Source organism: Microcebus murinus, chromosome 8, assembly GCF_040939455.1.
Source record: "Microcebus murinus isolate Inina chromosome 8, M.murinus_Inina_mat1.0, whole genome shotgun sequence".
NCBI lineage: Eukaryota > Metazoa > Chordata > Mammalia > Primates > Cheirogaleidae > Microcebus > Microcebus murinus.
In genome coordinates this window covers 70,574,519-70,595,425 of record NC_134111.1, presented here as the reverse complement: position 1 = coordinate 70,595,425, position 20,907 = coordinate 70,574,519, and the positions used below count along the sequence as shown (strand labels likewise).

General features: G+C 37.3%; 1 protein-coding gene across 1 annotated transcript in view; it reads right to left on the bottom strand.

Annotated features, from left to right (window-relative positions):
- The window catches only part of CCDC150 (coiled-coil domain containing 150), a 77,586-nt gene extending 58,874 nt beyond the window's left edge, over positions 1 to 18,712 (bottom strand). The window contains 7 exon segments of the mRNA XM_076005769.1: positions 1,700 to 1,829; positions 3,392 to 3,508; positions 8,828 to 8,896; positions 10,502 to 10,680; positions 10,799 to 11,019; positions 12,468 to 12,631; positions 18,461 to 18,712. Coding sequence (XP_075861884.1) covers positions 1,700 to 1,829; positions 3,392 to 3,508; positions 8,828 to 8,896; positions 10,502 to 10,680; positions 10,799 to 11,019; positions 12,468 to 12,631; positions 18,461 to 18,472 — 892 coding nt within the window. The 5' untranslated portion in view covers positions 18,473 to 18,712.
- Positions 18,713 to 20,907: the final 2,195 nt, after the last annotated feature.

Sequence of the window (20,907 nt, the reverse complement as noted above, 5' to 3'; positions counted from 1 at the left end):
TTAAAATAAACTCTAATTTAAAATATGTGAAAGATCAAAAAGATTAACTATATGACTTATTCTGAAAATTCTACTAATCAAAGAATGAAAGAGTAGTGTTTTTTGCTTGGGAGAATAATTTAATCACTTTAAGTAATGTATATTTATATAAAAGTTAATTGTTAATAAACTTAATAATTATATTTTAAAATTCAGACATTTAAAGACATTTCTTTTATTAATCTAGTTACAATAACTATTTGTACCTTAAAGTAATAAACTGCATATATATGTAGAGGGTCTACAATTCAATATTAAGCACATAGCTGGCATTCAGACAAGCTTCCTTTTCCTCACATTAGTATGAATTACTGTTATTTTAATATTCAATTTTAATAGTCTTCTAAATATTCTTTACAAAATTAAAAAATAAAGCATTAATCCAAAGATAGAGTAACATATAAAACTTAATCAGAAGGCCAAGTAAATACAATAGGAAGACATGTATTTTAGTCCCAGCTATTCTATTTGCTATGGGTCCTTGGGTAAAGTCTCTCTGGATCTTTTTATTCTTCTATAGAATGGGTATATTTTCTTATCTTTCTGACAAGGTTGTTATAATCCTCAAATGAGATAATGTGGCAGCACCATAAAATGTAACATGTATTTTTGTAGGCACACAATCATAGGAAGACAGAAAATTATCCTGGGACATTGTCAGTGAGAACTTCACATAGTAACTCACTACCCAACTACTATAAGACAAAAGATACTTTCCACTAAAAGGAATAAGTCAAAACATTGAATAGATTACTCTTTGCTCTATATTTTTTATAATTTTCATTTCCTTTTTGGTATTCCCTGCCCCCGTTTTAGCCACAGAGCAGAGAAGGCATGATGTAGAGAACACTGGGCTTGGAGTTAGAAAACACAGGTACAAGCCTCACTTTACCATGTTTTTCCTTTTGTAACTTTGGGAAGTATGGATAGCTTTGAGTATTAAATGAGATAATTTATGTGAAAGCTCTATGTAAACCACGAAGTGTTAATCATGTGAAGCACTGCATTGTAACTCTGTGATCTCAGTAGGTGAGACTATCTGGAACCTGCTTTGCAATAACATATTAACAACAGTAGTATAATAAAGGGCTGATGGGTTGGAAGAAGCATGACTGAGCACTTGGGATCAAGTCTAGGTTCTTCCATTTTCTAGCTCTGTTGCCTTTCAGGACTCCTCTATAAAAGGAGGAGATTAATCTAAGCTCTCTTTAAGGTCTTACAATGATCCATCTCTACAAATATAGGTTAACCAGAATAGATGGATAACCTGAAGAATGGAGAGTCTGACATGATGGATTGCTAAAATCAGTTAAGTTAGCAAGGATTAATAGCAGTATTTCCTTATTAACATATTATTATCCAATATTCAATCTAGATGTCTAGAAACCAGATGTTCCTAACCCAAGTCCACAGACATTTTTAAAAAGCCCAGGAAAAAATACTAAATAAAGAATAGTGTATAATCAAGAGGCTCAACTCTATTAACAACATTCCTTTTGTCTCAGTGTTACAAGTAGAAAGGAAATCAGCAATTTTTTACATTCAGGATTGTGGGAAATACCAATAATACTGGCTACTTCAAGAATTTGGAATCTTAAGAGTTTTTGTGTGAATCTCAAAAAACTAACAAATGTGTGATTTTTGGCATCTATTTTCATACTTAGATCACACTTGAGCTGTGAGGTAGCAGTCTCCAACTCTCCTTTTTTTTGTTGTTCCTGGACCAGTAGATCTTGGGTGTTCTGTATAGAACTGCGTAGGCCAGTGCAGTTTTGCTGCAAAATTTGCACCTGTAATTGTATAAGAAAAATTCCTTTCTATAAAGCTTTCTAATAAACTATCTTCTAGCACATGCATAAGGCAGAATTTCCAATCTTAATGTCACTGAGGGGAAAAGAGAAGTCTATATGTTACAGTTGAAATCTCAATAGAATGCAATGCCTTATAATAGTGCTGTCCAATAGAACTCTACAGCGTAAGTCACTAGTCACAAGTAGCTATTAAGCACTTGAATGTGGTTCTAGAGTGTGTGAGGAAATGAGTCTTTAATTTCAACTAATTTAAATTTAAATAGCCAGATGTGGCTAATGGCTATCATATTGGCAGTGCAAATTATAGCAACAAAGGATCATTTGCCAACTCCTTAAGTAGAATCTTTGTTATAAATTAGTTGTGAAGGATAGCCATTGGTTAAAATATTAAATATTATGTAATCCAATTACAAGTATTAAAATATAAAAATACTAATAGCCTTGGGTAGTTAGAATTTAAAGTATTCTAAATTATATGTTGGTACTTCAAATAACAACTATGATGAAGAGAAAAACATTGTTAAAATAAATAATTAAAAACAACAGTATAAAAATATTCTTGATTGTTTTACTTATTGATATGTTTTGCTTCAGCTGTTAGCTCAGTCTTGTCTTTATCTTCTACTATATATCACATATATATATAGCACAAGACCAGGACAATTTCTTCCAAAATCAATGCCTATAACAGAGATTGTATGGGAAGGATATTGTATCAAGAGCTAAGAGTTCGGGAGGGGGGTGGGTATATACATATATAATGAGTGAGATGTGCACCATCTGGGGGATGGATGGTCATGCTGGAAACTCAGACTTGTGGGGGGGAGGGGGGAAAGAGCATTTATTGAAACCTTAAAATCTGTACTTCCATAATATGTCTAAATAAAAAAAAAAAAAAGAGCTAAGAGTTCATCTCTATAAAGCTGAAAGCAAATTAACCTCTCTGGTCCTTAGCTCCCTCATCATAAATTAAAAGTGTTAGATTAAGGCCGGGCGCTGTGGCTCACGCCTGTAATCCTAGCTCTTGGGAGGCCGAGGCGGGCGGATTGCTCAAGGTCAGGAGTTCGAAACCAGCCTGAGCAAGAGCGAGACCCCGTCTCTACTATAAATAGAAAGAAATTAATTGGCCAACTGATATATATATATATAATTAGCCGGGCATGGTGGCGCATGCCTGTAGTCCCAGCTACCCGGGAGGCTGAGGCAGAAGGATCGCTCGAGCCCAGGAGTTTGAGGTTGCTGTGAGCTAGGCTGACGCCACGGCACTCACTCTAGCCTGGGCAACAAAGCGAGACTCTGTCTCAAAAAAAAAATCAATAAAAAAAAAAAAAAAAAAAAAAAGTGTTAGATTAAATGACATTAGAGTTTTTTCCTATTTTGCACTAATTTTTTTAAAAAACTGTAGTAACAATGTTAACAGACTATTACAGAAAAATAAATATTTTAATAAATTAGCAAAAGTGTAAGTTTAAAGTAAAATAACAGCTTTTCTTGTTTGGTTTCACTGCCCTAACATAAATGGGAAGAGGAAATCTCTCTACCTGTTTCCGTTCCATCTCCACTGTTGATTCCATTTCTCGTATTTTGAGTAGCATGGCTGATCCAGATTTTTCTAGAGTTTCCCTGAGGTGCCTTTCCTGAGCCACTTGTCGCCTTAGCTACAGAGCAATATCATAGTTAGGCAAGACCAACTGAACATCATACCAGTTTAACAAAGAATCAAGGTTACTGTGAAAAGTTTACAAGGCAAGCCACCTCATCCCCAAACATTCTCCATTTGTTTGTGACTGTTCAGAGACATGCTTTTCTTTCTCTCTAATGGATAAGCTTTTAAGAAATATAGATCGAATTTATTGCCCTCATCTTCATATGGTTTAAGTCTGTTTTCCAAATTGGAGGTGTCAAGACAGCACTTAGGAAAAGGAGAAAAAAAAGAGCAGAATAGAAAGAAAACATCAGCAGGCATAGTAAGGGTAAGTATTACTTCATGAAATGTATTTGCATATGTACATGTGTGTACTGTTGCTGCATAAAATACACATCTTACAATGGATTGTTGTCAAATAAAGTTTAAAGAACACTAGTATCAGACTTTAGTGTGTATTTTATGGTTTTATTTTTCAACTCTTAAACTGTTAAGTAGCAAACAAAACTGATACTCCAAAATTTGAGTACTGTGTTATTGTACTATAAGAAATATATATTTAGGCCAGGCGCGGTGGCTCACGCCTGTAATCCTAGCACTCTGGGAGGCCGAGGCGGGCAGATTGCTCAAGGTCAGGAGTTCGAAACCAGCCTGAGCGAGACCCTGTCTCTACCATAAAAATAGAAAGAAATTAATTGGCCAACTGATATATATAATATAAAAATCAGCCGGGCATGGTGGCTCGTGCCTGTAGTCCCAGCTACTCGGGAGGCTGAGGCAGGAGGATCGCTTGAGCCCAGGAGTTTGAGGTTGCTGTGAGCTAGGCTGACACCACGGCACTCATTCTAGCCTAGGCAAGAAAGCGAGACTCTGTCTCAAAAAAAAAAAAAAAAAAATATATATATATATATATTTGGTATCTGACCCTGGTTCCTGGCATATAACGACAAAAAACCTTGGAATCTCCTGATAAAAGTGTCTTTTGTATGCTAATGAGATGACTGGTTAGAGGTAGGGTGGGGGTTAGATAGCTTCTGGATTGGGGCTGGTCACCAGAAAAACCAAGGCATGATTATTGTGACTTTCAGCACCACCTCCCAACCTCCAGTGAGGGGAGATGGGCTAAAGGTTGAGTTGATCATAAACCACCAATGATTTAATCAATCATGCCTATGTAATGAGGTCTCCAAAAAAATCCAAAAGGACTTGGTTTGGAGAGCTTTTAGATAGCTGAACATGCAGAGGTGTAACTGGCTCCATGAACAAATTTCAATGACTCGTATAAGTTTTTTGTAATCCTCTCCCTTAACTAACCACTTGACCTTTTGAGTTGTTTCCCAGAAATAGCATATTTTCTCCAAGACAGAAAAGCTGAGATTCTGAAGGCCCCTGGGCAGACTTCCCAAGCCAAGACTCATCATCATCCTCTACAACTTGCCTCCAATGTGCGTAGCCCCTTATTAGTTATACCATATGTCCCAAGTCATGTGGCCCCTTCTTTAAAAGTCCATGATCTCCGTTAGTTGGGAGATTTGAGACAGCTTCTCTACCATCTTTTTCATATTAAAAATTCCTTTTTTCCTTGGAAATCCTTGTCTCAATAATTGGATCTTTGTGCTAACTGGACCTAGACCAAAACTCTCTTGCAGTTTCAATGATATAGGTACCTGAAAGGTGGCAAGCCTGGAGATGACTTTGAAGCCATGCACCCTTTCCCACATGCCTTGCTCTGTGCATCTCTTCCATCTGGCTATTCATCAGTACCCTTTGTAATGTCCTTTATAATAAATGGGTAACTGTAAGTAAAGTGCTTCCCTGATTTCTGTGAACTGATCTAGCAAATAAAGTTTGAACTGATCTAGCAAATAAAGTTCCTTAATTGAACTTAAGGAAAAGGATCATGAAAACCCCAATTTATAGCCTATCAGTCAGAAGGACAGCTCATGACCTGAAGTAAAATTGGCATCTGAAGTGGTAGGTAGTTTTGTGGGACTGAGACCTTAACCTGTGGGATCTGACACTATTTCCAGGTAGACAATTTCAGAATTGAATTGAATTATAGGACACCCAGCTGGTGTCTGCTAGAAAACAGAATTGCTTAGTATGTGGGGAGAAATCCCCACACATCTGGTATCAGAAGTGTTGAGTGGTATGTGAGAATATGAAAACACACGTTAGTATTTTCTTATTTTGGAGGTATACTGACCTTATTTCTGTCAATAAAGGACTCTAAAATGATTCAGATAAAACATAAAGACAGTTAAGAGTCTTTTATCATGAGATAAAAAGATCCTTTGCAACTTAAAAGGGAATTGCAGAAAATGCTATTCCTTTTATGAAGTGATGTTAAACTGAAATTCTATTTTTTAAACACCAGTGAATATACTTTATCCTCTAAATTGTACACACATTTTATATGTGTTTTCCTTATAGCTAGCTTTTTAAAAATTATAAAATATGTCAAGTTAAAGAATGTGTTGGGATAAATTTGTAAGATCGCTCATTTTGGAAATTCTATATGATTTTCTTAATCTTGATATTGGACATGTAGATTTTTCCAATTTTTCTCTATTCTAAATACTGCTCTCCTGAACATACTTGTGAGTCAATATTTCATTACATTTCCGATTATTTCCTACAGATAAATTCCTACAAGAATCACTAGGTTAAAGGCATAAACACTTTTTAGAATTTTGATGCTGTAATTTTCCTTCCAATATTACCTTCCTACCAGTAACATCTGACTAAATCTCATCAGCAGTGTGTAGTATCATTTCTTAAATCTTTTCTAATCTAATAAATGAAAATTAAAATCTTAATATCTTTGCCTTTCTTTGGTTACTGGTGAGATTAAACATCTTCTAATATGGTTATTAGCTCTTTATATATTTATTTCCTGAACTGTCAGTACTTATTCTTTGCCCCGTTTTGGGGGGTATTTCTAATCTATTTTAGAAATGAAAATTAACAACTCTGCCTAGTTTTATTATAATGTTTTATTCATTTTGCTTTTTACATGTAGAAGTTTTAAATTCTCATATGGTCAAATCTATTGAGCTTTTTATAATGTTGTTCCTCTTTTCAAGTTTATAAATTGCTTACTAATCCAATGATAAGTCAAATATTACAATCTTGTGTAAGAATGAGCCATGGTTTTTATTTTGGGCTATATTTTTTCAGGTTTTAGTATTAGATTATAATTTATCATATAGAATAGCTTCATATACTTTTCTAAGCTTTGTATCAAATTATGGCATAATTTCCTCAAGATGTAATTTATACTCACCCATGAAATCATGAAATTACCTAATTTTAGTTGCATCACTGTCAAATGTTATTCAGTCTAGAGTTCATCCAGAATTAAATATTTTACTTTTGAACTCCATGTTTAATTATTTCCATGATGTAGGCTTAAAAGGATTTAGCTAGTCACCTTTTTAAAGAATGGTTATTTTTATAAACAGACATTTTCCTTTTTTATACATGATACACATATAATGTATAAAAGTACATTACAGAATTTCTAGTTAATGGTTATACTACTGAGGTATTCATTTCTGAAGCATTATTAAGGGCAGTCAATCTGTTTAATGTTTTCAGATACATATTTTATATATATTTCACATATTATATATATATTTCCTATCTCTTAAGAAGATAGATATCACATTTACTCTATCTGTATATGTTTATGGGCTGAATTGTGTCCCCCCAAAATTCTTATGTTGAAGTCTAACATCCAGTACCTCACAATGTAACCATTTGAAGATAGGGCCTTTAAAGAGGTGATTAAGTTAAAACAAGAAGAAATTTGAACACACAGAGACACCAGGGATGCATACAGAGAGAAATGAGCATATGAGGGCACACCAAGAAGGCGGCCATCTGCAAGCCTTGTTATAGAGAGGCCTTGGGAGAAATCAACCCTCTTGACACCTTAATCTTGGACTTCTAGCCTCCAGAACTAAATAATAATAGAAATAAATTTCTGTTAATGCCACCAAGTCTGTGGGACTTTGCTATGGCACCCAGGAAAATTATTAATAATACACTCTTCCTGTTCCACATACCCTCAAAATGCCTGTTTGGCCTGTATAGTCCTTCCGCAGGTCCTTGACAGAGTTCAATCAAAATTCAATATTTTAGTACAGCACCAAGAATTAAGAATAATGTTAAGCAGGAATCCAGTGAAGAAAGGATAATATTCCAGCAAATTTTAATAGAACCACTAGACATCCACATGCAAAAAAAAAAAAATCACTCTAGATATAGATCTCACACCTTCCATGAAAATTAACTCAAAATAGATCAAAGACATAAATTAAAATGCAAAACTATAAAATTTCTAAAAGATAACATAAGAGCAAATCTAGGTGACTTGTGTTTGTTGATGACTTTTTAGATATGACACCAAAATTAGAATCCATGATAGAAAAATTGACAAGTTGGACTGCATTGAAATTAAAAGCTTATGTTCTGCAGAAGACACTGTTAAGAGGCTGAAAAGACAAGCTACAGACTAGGAAAAATATTTGCATAACACATATTTGATAAAGAAATGGTATCCAAAATATACAAAGAACTCCTAAAACTCAACAATTTAAAAGAAATAGCAACTCAGTTACAAAATGGGCAAAAGGTCTAATAGATACGCCAAAGAAGATATATAAATGACAAATAAATGTATGAGAAGATCAATGTCATCTGTCATTAGGGAATTGCAAATTAAAATAAGATACCATTACACACCTACTAGAATGGCAAAAATTCAAAACAATGACAACATCAAATGCTGATGAGGATGTGCAGCAACAACTCTCATTCCTTGCTGATGAGAATGCAAAATGGCATAGCCATTTTGTAAGACAGGTTTGGCAGTTTCCTACAAGGTTAAATATAGGCTCACCATATGATCCAGCAATTGTACTCCTAGGTATTTACCCAATGAAATGAAAACTTATGTCCCCAAAAACCATGCACACATGAAGGTTTTAAGGTAAAATTAGATGAGCAGACTTATTAAAAGCTTTTTATTTTAAACACAACTTTCAGTTAAAAGGCCTTTGCATGAAGGTATTCACTTAAGTGTAGTACATGGGCAACCACATGTGATAACTATTTCCCTTCTGGCTCAGAGAACATTTATTTTTTATTTCTAATTTTAGGGCAGTATTGAGGCAAAAGGAAGTCTTAACATCATGCAGGGCAGGCACTTTTCACTTGAATTGAACTACACAGTCATATATTTCCTTCTTCAAAGGTTTCTTACTGTCTTGATTTCCCCTCTGCATTTCCAATACCTCTTTCACCCTCCAGCATCTTTTTGACTTACCTCCTGAATTTTAAGGTTCATTTTACGTTTTGTGGTCTTAAATTCCTCTTCAATAATGGCTGCATTCTTCTAAAAGTAGAAGGGGAAAAGGTTCTAAATAATCTGAAATGACAGGAAAAAATTGTCTATAGGTATATTAGTTCAAATTTAGGCTTTTTTCTGGCAACCTATAAATGCTATTTTTAATATGGTTATAAATACTCCTTATTATAAATATGAATTATTACAATGAGTTATTTAAAAAGAAATTTATTTTATTACTTTGATTCATGACTTCTATCATATCTTCTTTTATATCATAAACAGTAATTAATCACACCCACTTCTATGTAAAATTCAATAGGACAATCTGATAATTGATAGACATTTTTCTTACAGGACTTTTTTTTTAAGAACTCAATTTTTCTGGCTTAAAATATTCATGATTAGGAGTTGAGGATGAAAAACACAGCTTTCACTACTTATTCTCTTTTTAAATACTATTAATGGCCCACAATCCCAGATATAAAACCTCAGAGTCATCTTTGTCTTCTTTCCTGCCTTCAAACCCTATCCAATACCATATTCTAACATCTTTGTTCACAGAATATCCCACTTTCTTTCAAAATGATGTAAGCCTAGATCAGACCTACTTAGGCTCCTGCCCCAAATACTACATTGGGCGCCTAACTGGTTTCCCTGCCTCCAATCTCTTCTCCCTATAATGGGTACTCTATAACACTGCCAAATTAGTTTTCCTGTTTTCATTATGTTATTTCCATATCGAAAATCTTAATCACTCCCCAGAGAATTAAGTGTAACTACTGATTATTCTTCATTTTGAGATGCTCCATAATGTGATCTCTAGCTAATATTCAACTTATTTCCCACAAACAAATCCTCACTTCTGTCTGGCTAGTTTATACATAACTACACCAGTAGAAAGATCTAGGTTCAAACCTTGGTTACAGGAAGAAGACAGGCATGTGTGTTCTTGGACAAGTGACTTCTCCCAGGGTCCCAGTACTCTTATTATTAAAAACAGGGACAATAATATCCTTCACAAGGTTTTGCAAAGATTAAATGAAATAACACATTGAACACCTATTAACTGCCTGGACCATGGTGGGGAGAACAATATTGTTAGTTTCTGTTCCTAGTAGTTCTTATTTTTTGCTGCCTCCATGAGCTTCTTGAAATGTCCTTACCCCTTCACTTTGCCTTCTAATGATCCTCTCTCTTTCTGAGGCCTAATCTATTCTAGATGGGGCATCCTCTCTCTCCCTCTCTCTCTCTCAAAGACGCCTGAACACAAAGCCCTTACTCTGCAATATTTACTTTTTGTCCAGTATGGTGCTATAACATTTCCTATACTCTTATTTTTTCACTATATGCTATGCCCCATTCTCTCAGCTAGCATATAAGCTCTTGAAGAGCACAGACTCGATCTCGTATCTCTGCACCCTATCACTTGTACAAGGTAAGGGCTCTATAAATAATCAATCACTGATAGCACATAGTGCTTAGGTTATCAATGAAGATAAATATCAAATGCCAAGAATCCTCATATCATATCAAATGCCAAGAATCCTCATATCAACATCACCTATTTTTAAAAGTTATTTTTATGGATCTGTTTCCTCCTTCAGCTAACACATAACAGTGAGTTTGTACTTCAGAAGTCTGGACTCAAACCTTTGTTTCTGAGGCAATCTCCAGAGTGGCAGTCAACCTTTGCACTTCATCTTGTGCCTTGTCTTCTTCCTCTTTTACATCTTTGAGTTGTTGGCGCAAATTCTTAACTTCAAGATGCAACAGCTTCAGATCCTTGGAATGCTCCTCCTGTATTATATTCAGTCGATCCTTCAGAAAAGCTACCAGACAGCACAGGAGGGCCATCAAACAATAAAAAGGTCAGTAAAGGAAAAGAATCAAAAACTCATCAACCACCTACACAGGACCAAATTTCTGATGATTCGCTTCTTTCTATACCTGTTTTCTGTGGATTCAAATCCTTTTCAGTTTGTAGGCGAAAGATGCTCATCTTCAAGGACTGGATGAGACTTTCCAGACGGCACATTCGATTTACCAGAAACTCACAGTTCTTCCATAAAATATCTGTTTTTCCTGAACAAATTACTTCATTCTGGATAGGGCTAATGATTGTCTGGCTGGCAAGTTCTTCTAAACAGTTTGGAGCTTCCAGTTGGCCTCTAGACAAAGATCCCAATATAGAGATATCATGCAATGCAATTTGCACTATGGTAACCCCAACCACTGAATTAATTAACATTTCTAATAAGGATAGTAATTAGAAAGTGATGTCAGCAACATGGCAGAATAGGAGGCTCCTGACACTCCCTCCACCTGAAGATGTATAGGAGGAATAAGCTCTAGTGATCCACTGCAAAATATGGTGACTACAGTTAATAATAACATATTGCATATTTCCAAATTGCCAAAAGAGATTTTAAATGTTATTACCCCAAACAAATAAGATTTTAAATGTTATGTGAGGTGATGGATATATTAATTAGCCTGATTCATTCTACATTGTATACATGTATCATAACATCCTATTGTACCCCATAAATATATACATTTGTCAATTAAAAATAAAATTAAAACAGAAAAAAACTAGATTCCTTAGTCAACAAGCTTTTGTTAGACCCTCCAAATTTAAATATAGAGAACACTATTAGATAAATAGGATGAGACCAATGTAGGATATATGATCACTGATTTCTTAATAGCTGTTTATTTTAATCTTAATTTTTCATAAACTTTTGTGTGTATAAAAATAAGTGATACATAAAACATGTTAAATGCTAACTATGTGGTGAACTAAGAAAGTTAGCATGAAGGCAATATATTCACATGTTTTTAGAAAAATTTTAAAGTCATAATAAACATTCCTATTATGTTACCAGCATACTCAACATCTGTACCAAATTTAATCTTTACCTGTTAAAGAATTATTTATTCCATGTGTGCTATAATACCAATGATACTAAGTGGATGTCTTAGTGAAAGGCACTCAGGAAATATATGTAATTATTTTAAAATGACACCAGTATATACGATATTGGCTTCTTAAGCTCCCAGATTCCTCAGGACATTAATAATCCAACTTTCAATGTCAATAACTTCTTTAGCAACAACAGGGAAAAAATACAGTTCGTTTTTGGATGACCTCAGTTTAAATTATAAAATTTTTCAAGACTTCAAACCTTTTTAATTTACAACAAATATGGGAAAAGAAAATGAAGACAAAATTAATGGCATGAAACAACATTTTAGATTTTCACCTTAACTAATATCAAAGTCTAGTTTTGATTTTAAAATAAGAACCAATAATTTTTTTAATTACATGAAAATCTACTTTTATTTTTAATCAAGTGTTGAAGGAAAATACAATATCAAGATTTATACATCTAAGTAACACATTTTAAATATCTGTTTAGGGGAATATCGATAATAGCTCTATCACAAAATGACAACTCTTTATCTTGCAAGTATTCTCTAATGTTCAAATGGAAATTTATTTTTCAATTATTTTGTACATATCTATCCCATCTGCCAAACTACTGTAATTCCTTATTAATAAGCAGTGAAGTGAAATTCTTTAACCAACAGAGATCTAGTTCATTTTCTTTATTACCTTTTATCACCAAAGTCCAACATTATTAGATCATTCCTCAGAGAACTGGTCTGTTCCTCAACTATTCTCATCCTTTGCTGGAGTACTGTGAATGTTTCAGAAGCTGTGGCGTTGATGTGGGTTGGAGAAAGGACTGGTCTGGATATTGCAGTTTCTATATGCACCTAAGAATATAGTCACAGTATTAGTGTGGCAGATTCTATTATTGATCAAAATAGTCACTTCCCCTTTCTGTGGAAGGATTATGTACCACTGTCCTGTTGAACTCAGGAATGACCATGTGTCCTGCTTTGGTCAGTTAAATGTGGATAAAAGCTTTAAGAGCCAGCTTGTCCTTCACCATCTGTCTCTTTTCCCTTCTCCATGAGATGAGCAACATCCCTGATAGGGCCTGCTCCATGTCCCAGGGTTCCAAAGTTCAGATGACATAAAATAAATCCGTGACTTAGCCACAACATATACTATGAGTGAGCAATAAACCTGTGTTGTTGTAAGCCATTGAGATTGTTGAGTAGTTTGTTATTGCATCATAATCTAGTCTATCTTATTTGTTACCATGAGTCACACACTGGGACCTATGACTTGGTTGAGGGAATTATCTCTTTTGTTATCAGCCATTTACATTATAACATTATTACTTACCATCTAACCTTCTTGGAAAAAGTTCTATACTTGGACCTTTGAGCAGCTGTCATAAAACAAATTATCTGCCAACTATGTAACCTACATTGAAGCATCAATTTTCTAAAATAATTTATAACCTTAACTTTATAGCAAGAGCAAAGACTCCTCCTATGGCTACTGACATCAAATTTTCATAAACTCCTCCCCAAAAGGCCAATAAATGGGAATAGTAAAACTAATTTCAGATCATTAGTGACAGAAACAGAATTAGTGACAGAAGCTTATATGTGGTCCCAACATGTAAATAAATCATGTTTAATGACAAGGTTGTTGGTAAAAAAAACTTTAAAAATATTTTCCTGCAACTCCATCCTGTCCATACATTTCTATACTAATCATACTGTAAATCTTAACCATTTCTAGTAATAGTGTTCCTATGGGAATGTGTTCACAAGGTCCAACTTGGGATATCAGGTATACCACTTTCTGCCCACTTGCTGTATAATCAGGTATATCCCTTCCCCTCACCTCCCAAGCAGTGAAAGTAGGGACCATTTCAGGTCCAAGTTGCGGAAGGTGGTTCCCAGGACTGAAACTCATGAAGCAGGAAGACTGATGGTAGGACATAAGGGGGCAAGAATGGTGGGTGGCTGTGGAATGGCTGAGCTTCTTGCTACACCCATTGGGGACATTTCTTCATCTGGAAATAGTTCTCCAATCACTTTCTATCCTCTCCCCACAGGTCCCAGAAAATGCTCCTTTGGGAAACAGTATGCATTTCTGACACAAGCTTTTTGCATTCTTCAAGAGATCTGCTGCTAACAATCAGCTTAACAACATGGGGTAAAGAAGCTCCCCTTCTATTAATTCCCTTTCATGTTTCCAATTTGTTCCTAATGGGAAAGACAAAAACTCATGTAGATATTAATGGAGTCTCTGGACACACAAAGATTTGAAGCAAGGTTCATCTACATTTCTGATAAATAGCCAAATGTAGAGACTCCTGGTCACCTTACTGCATGAGCCAGGGTAGAATTCCTTAAGTGACAGAAGGAAGAGCCTCTGAGTAAGCCTCTAGAGCTGGTTCTGCTGCCATAAAGCAGGGCTAGAATTGAGAGAGGCACAAGTAGTGTCAGGTGTGGAAAAATGGAGGGGTAACAATGGAGAAACACCACATGGTCTACCCTCCATTCCATTCTCTGTTACCTACTGTCTGGATACTGCCAGCCTAGAAATAAATCAAGCTTAAGGGTGGGAAGAAAAAGTAGAGAAAAGGAGGTTAATAGGGCTCATGCAGACACAGTTGGATCCTTTGTCCTCTCTCAAAGGTGGAAAAGTTCACATCCCTAGCCTCCCTTGCGGCTGACACACTTATGTGATTACATCGTGGCCAATAAGACTAGACTTTAGGCAGAAGTTTGCAAAGGGGCATCTAGGCAGACTTGTTTTTTGGATTAAAAAGGACAGAAATTATGGCACCTGTCCTTTTCTTCCCTTCCCTCTTATGTTAAATATAAACAAAGAACCAGGAATCACCTGTACCTGAGAAATACAAGGAAAAAGCCAGAGAAGCTCAAATTAACCAGACATTTTTTGGCAAAACCAGTAATCTACAAGTTCTGCTTAGAGAACTTAGAGAAAAATAAACATTTGCTTTTTTTTGTTGTTTTAGTCACTTTGTTCTGATACACAGTAGTATCTGGCAAGTAATCCAGTTGGTAGAAAAATGAGGAGGAGCAAGTAAAGGAAATGACAAGTAGTGCCAGAGAAGAGGGAGGGAGGACAATTTCTGTGGCAACTTGTAAGGCAGGTTATAAAAGACTGTCTATATTAATTTACATCAGAAGCCAAGCACATACTACTAATATAAATATATCAAAAGTCTACTTTTGGGGGAAAAAAATAGAAAACAGAGAAGTTTCCTCCATGTATTTTGAATAGGATGCAGATTCCTATCTAAATATTTTTCATGTAATTGTTGAAATGTCTAGTTTTGTTAATATTTCCCTAAGGTACTTATGATCTATATAAAATGCTTATATTTCCTTTAAAGGGTGCATGCACATTCACCCATAAAAACAAAATGGAAAACAATTCAAATTAAATTGCTTTATTTGCTTAAAAAAGAAAGTCTACTTGTTGGGGTAAGAATTTGACTTCTATCAGTACCCAGTCCCACCTGCTCTACACCAGAGCTTCTCAGGCTTCCAGAAAGAGAACATATTCTCACAAAAAGAGGAGGAATCAACTTGGCCCCCAACCTCTGAGAAAGAGGTGGCTTTTAGAAAATTCATCCTAAGGAAGGAGAGATGGAGGTGACTACTGGGTCACTGACTGATAGTGGGCAGGGGACAAAGGTTATGAGTGAAATACATGGTGCTGTCCTTGAAATACCCTCATAGTCAATCAGTGAGAACCCTGTTCAGGTCATCAAAGCAGCTGCTGACTCAACAATTAAACAAGCCAATTCTAGCCATTGGGGATTTATGAAAAACAGGTCTCAGGGTTACTTGAAAATCCTTCCTCCCAACCACCACTCCCACCCCAGCCCCACTCCCATCACCCTCACCATAGGAAAACAAAAACCAAACAATGTCAAGGTCAGGAGAATCCTTGGATGCAAGGGAGAGGGCGGTAATGGCTGAGTAGCAAGAGGAGGACAGCCTTAATAGCCACCAGGGAGAGCCCCTGAGTATCTGGGAGGCTGTTAAAGGAAGAGGGGAGAGCAGAGGGAGGACTTGCAGTTGCTTATACCCCTGTAAGTCTTCGCCCATCTGGCAGGCCCAAAGCAGGGGTAGCAGAAATGCCTCCCCCACATACACAATCCATTGGCCACTTGGCAGATCCTCATAAGTCATAGATCTATAGCTCAGGCGTCTTCAAACTATGGCCCACGGGCCACATGCGGGTGTTTTTGCCCGTTTGTTTTTTTACTTCAAAATAAGATATGTGCAGTGTGCATAGGAATTTGTTCATAGTTTTTTTTAAACTACAGTCCGGCCCTCCAACGGTCTGAGGGACAGCGAACAGGCCCTCTTCTGTGTAAAAAGTTTGAGGACCCCTGCTATAGCTCATAGTCTAAGTACAGTCTTATAAGGATCTACCTCTAATGGCTAATATCCCAGCAAAGAGACAATAACTTTAACATATCTGTGCTTTGTTGTTTTTGAAAAGGAACAAATATCAAATGCTATCTTGAACTTAAGTCCTAATTCTTGATGGTAACAATAAAAATACTAAGATATAAACTTTTATTTTTAAAATGTTCATTCATAACTAATTTCCATAAGTATATCATTATCAAACCAATACAATTTTGTCTCAATGTTTAGGGAAAGTATTTCAAAGAGCTTCTGGGCAGGTAACCTCATGGAAAGCATGGCATGAAAAAGACCAATGTCATAAGAAAGACACTAGTAGAAGCCAGTTGACTTTAAAAAGAGAACAACACTTGCTTCTGTAGACACAGTCTCCATTCCTACACCTAGGAGGTGTAGGAATAGCAGTAGGTGTAGCAATAGGTCTACACCTAGCAAAAGCATATATAACTATATGCTATTGGTTCCAAAATAACAGGCCAGGGACTCAGTGTTGTTTATCACCACCACTGGAAGAGAATTTGGTCAGTAACTCTGTCTTCGTTCACTTACACACCTAACAAATATCTTCTGAATGTTTACCATGACCCAGTTATTGTTAGAGGCACTGGGCAACATAGCAGTGAACAAAACAGACAAAATTCCCTGTCTTCATGGAGCTTATATTCCAGTTAAAGATAGACATTAAATAAAATACATAGGTTTTTCACTGGTTATAAGCACACGGAGAAAAATAAGAACAAGGTATGAAGGCTGCAGTGCAGGTTTTCATTTTAAACAGAGGGGTCAAAAAAGAGCCTCACTGAGATGATACTGGAGCAAAGACCTGTGAAGGTGGTCAAGAGCAGGCTATGTGAATAACTGAGGATAGAAAGATCCAGAAAATGTGCATAGCAAGTGCAAAGGCTCTAAGTTAGAAGATCTTGCAGGTCCACAAACAGTAAGAGGGTTGGTTTGGCTCGAAAGGATTGAGTGAAGGAGAGAATAGTGTGAGATGATGTCAGAAGGTAATAATGGAACAAGATCACACAGAGCCTTGAAGGCAATTGTAAAGGTTTGGCTTTTACTCTTAGTGACTCAGAGCTACTGGATGGGCTATAATTGAAGAGTGCTGTGATCCAATTTACCTTTTAACTGGATTGCTCTGGCTGCCCCTTCTCCCTGGAAATGGTAGAAGGGCAAGGGCAGAAGTAGAAAGACTGGGTGGAAGATGCTACAATACTACAGGCAGGAAATGCTACCAGTTAATACCAGGGTGATGGCAGTGGAACAGTAAAAAGTGTTTAGAGTCCAGACATATTTTAGATAGGTTTTGCTGATGGATTAGATATGAGATATGAAAGAAAGGAAGCAGCCAAGATTACTCCAAGGTTTTTGGCCCCAGCAACTGGAAGGGTGGTGTTACCATTGAGACAATGGAAGCCTATTAAGGAAGCCTATTTGCGGCAGTTCAAAAGTTGTTTTGGAAATGTTAAATTAAAAACAGGAAAAATACCAAATAAATGAGTGATCTTGTAGATCCGGAATTCAAGGGAGAAATGTGGACTGGAGATATAAATTCTGAAGTCTTCAATATATGCAGTAGTGTAAAGCCATGGGACTGGATAACAGAGAACAGAAAGGATTAAATGACCTAGTCCTAGCCACTCCAAGATTAACAAATCAGGCACGTGTGTGTAGGTGTTCAAGGCAGACTAATGGGAACTTCTCCAAAGTAGGGCCAATTTCTTAATTCGTTTTCTACCTTCAGAGTCTAGCACAATGCCTACGACATCGTGGGTTGCAAATAAATAGGAAGATATTTCAACAAAAATTTAACAAGTCTATTCTATTCTAGCACAAGCGCCAGGTACTGAGGAAACAGCAATGAACAAATGTAAATTCCTGACACTTATATTCTAGTAAGCAGGCCAGGGAGGGTAACTGGTAACAAAAATCAAATATTAACGCTGAAGTGGCCTTCCCAGGAATCTATAACCTCCAACATAACATATTTTAAAAAGGGTATTGGGGCTTATCTGGAGGCCTCGGTGGCTATTCTCCCTCCCTCAGCTGGAGCCAGGCCAATGCAAACTTCGCTCCTAAATGGGTTTCACTGGCATCCAATGCAGAAACGCCGTAAGTTAGGGCTGAGGTCCAGGGAGCGAGCCTGGACGCCGTCAGGGACAGGAGTGGGCGGCAGGGAGTGGTGATGGTGGCCGACCCCCCAACCCCCTCGTGGGCCTCGCGCCTCCGACTCCGGGTCACCCTCTCATGGCCCAGCAACCTCACCCCACTGTCCATCTGTCAACCGGTGGCTCTGTCCGGCTGCAGGCCGGCCGGTTTCCATGGAACTAAGACAGCGCTTTAAAACAACCCGCTCCCCGGCAAGATATCTCCCGTACGCAGGCGCAGCCGTGGCAGGGCATGCCGGGAATTGCAGTTTTCCCGGCCCAGGAGGGCCCTCCGTCCCGGGCGGGACCCAGGCCGGAATCCGGCAGCGCGCAGGGAACGCGCAGCCCCGTGACCCGGATGACGACAGGCTCCTTTGTGCTCGTGGGCGGGGCACGCCGGGATATGTAGTTTCTTTCCACTCACCTCCTGGAGGTCCTGTTTTGTGCGCTTTTCGACTCATTTTCTCCACCTGGTGAGCTTGCTGCGTTTGGCTAGCACATACCTTACACCAGGCGAGAGTCCAAGACCAGAACATGTGTTTAGTTGAAAAAGGGCTAAAGTGTCAAGTAATTTCCGAACGAAAGGAAAATAACAAATTTTGTTAACGACCATAAAAAAATATAGTAAAAATTCAGAGCTCAAATATTCTTCTCTTTAAAGGAAAAACCAAACCCCTCTTCATCTTCGTCCATGATGGCCAGATGGAGAGTAAAACATATAAATCTGTTCTAAATTTCGTCTCTTCAGCATAAATGTTTTCTTTACTTGCCGACAAGTGAGTAGTTATTTCTTTTTTTTTTTTTTTTTTTTTTTTTTTGAGACAGAGTCTCGCTTTTGTTGCCCAGGCTAGAGTGAGTGCCGTGGCGTCAGCCTAGCTCACAGCAACCTCAAACTCCTGGGCTCGAGCGATCCTTTTGCCTCAGCCTCCCTGGTAGCTGGGACTACAGGCATGTGCCACCATGCCCGGCTAATTTTTTATATATATATATCAGTTGGCCAATTGATTTCTTTCTATTTATAGTAGAGACGGGGTCTCGCTCTTGCTCAGGCTGGTTTTGAACTCCTGACCTTGAGCAATCCGCCCGCCTCGGCCTCCCAAGAGCTAGGATTACAGGCGTGAGCCACAGCGCCCGGCCGTGAGTAGTTATTTCTAAATCTGAGTGTGAGTAGCTGAGAAACGAGAAAGATCATTGAACATAATTTAAAAAACAGCCATTTCTGAGTTGTTTTGCTTTAAGAGTATGTATTGGCAATTAACGAAAAGCCTCCTATAGTAAAAATCACGGCTTTGCGTTTTGGTCGCTGGACAGACACCTGCGATCACTGCCAGGGCAATTAATGCATTTCTCGCTTCTCCCTGAGGGCGCAGCTGAGAATCACTTCAGCTCTCCAATAAATGCAGTCAGATCGGAGATGAGTCCTCATTTACTTACCAAGTGTCTGACTGAATTGATCTGGCTATTCTGATTCATCTGATAGCCGAGGCAACGTGAGATGCAAAGAGTGTCCATTCAAACCACAGCTGTAAAATATATTCATCAAACTGTGAGCCCGTCCTGCCAGAGAGAAATGAGCACTGCATACATTATTCAGATGAAGGGACCAAATAAAGCTTTTAATATGGAAAGTGGGAATGGATTTTAAAGCGTCAATTCAAAGAGCCAATTATTTTCAGTAACTACATTCTCTCTTGAAATGACCTTTGATTTATCTCTGGAATTAAGAGATGAGGGATACGTGTATGCCCTCCACAGACAATGCACATGCTTCAATATAATGAGAGTTTTCACCTTTTCCTCAAATCTCCATGTTAAACATCAGTCAAGGAGCCAAATTGATTAAATTTAGTGTTTTTCATTTCTTTTCCTCCATCCACCATCTGGCAAACCATTAAAAAAAAACTCAAGTCAAGCAATTGCAAAGTTAAAGAAACTGAAGTCTTCAATAAACTACCACATCTTTTCTCAGTACAATACTACAATAGACTCCTAACTGGTTTTCCTAGCACCCTTTCCAAGGCATCCTTCATACAGCTACTACAAGACCTTTTTATTTTTATTTTTTTTCTGAGATCAAGCAGTGAGACAGAAGATCTTTAAAAAGTAAAAGACTTACCCACCATTCTCTTCTGCACCTAGTTCCCCAATAGAACCCAGAACTCAAGCCTACTAGCACATAGCATGTCTTGGTGCTTTCAGGCACTGCTCACTCTGGCAGGCATGCTTTTCCTCTTGTCAATCAGGTGACCTCAACAGAAACTTAGCCTCTTCTGTGAAGCCATTCTGTTTTCTCCCAAAGCACTTTGTAATTGTCAATGTATCTTAGGCTATAAATGACTTGAGGACAGAAATTTTGTTCTTTTTATTTTCAACACCAAATATAATGCCTGGCACACAGTAGGGGGTTGGCAAGTGTTTGTTAAGTGAATGAATTACTAAATAAATTTTAAATGCTTAGAGCAGGCGTCCTCAAACTAGCGCCCGCGGGCCACATGAGGGTGTTTTTGCCCATTTTTTTTTTACTTCAAAATAAGATATGTGCAGTGTGCATAGGAATTTGTTCAT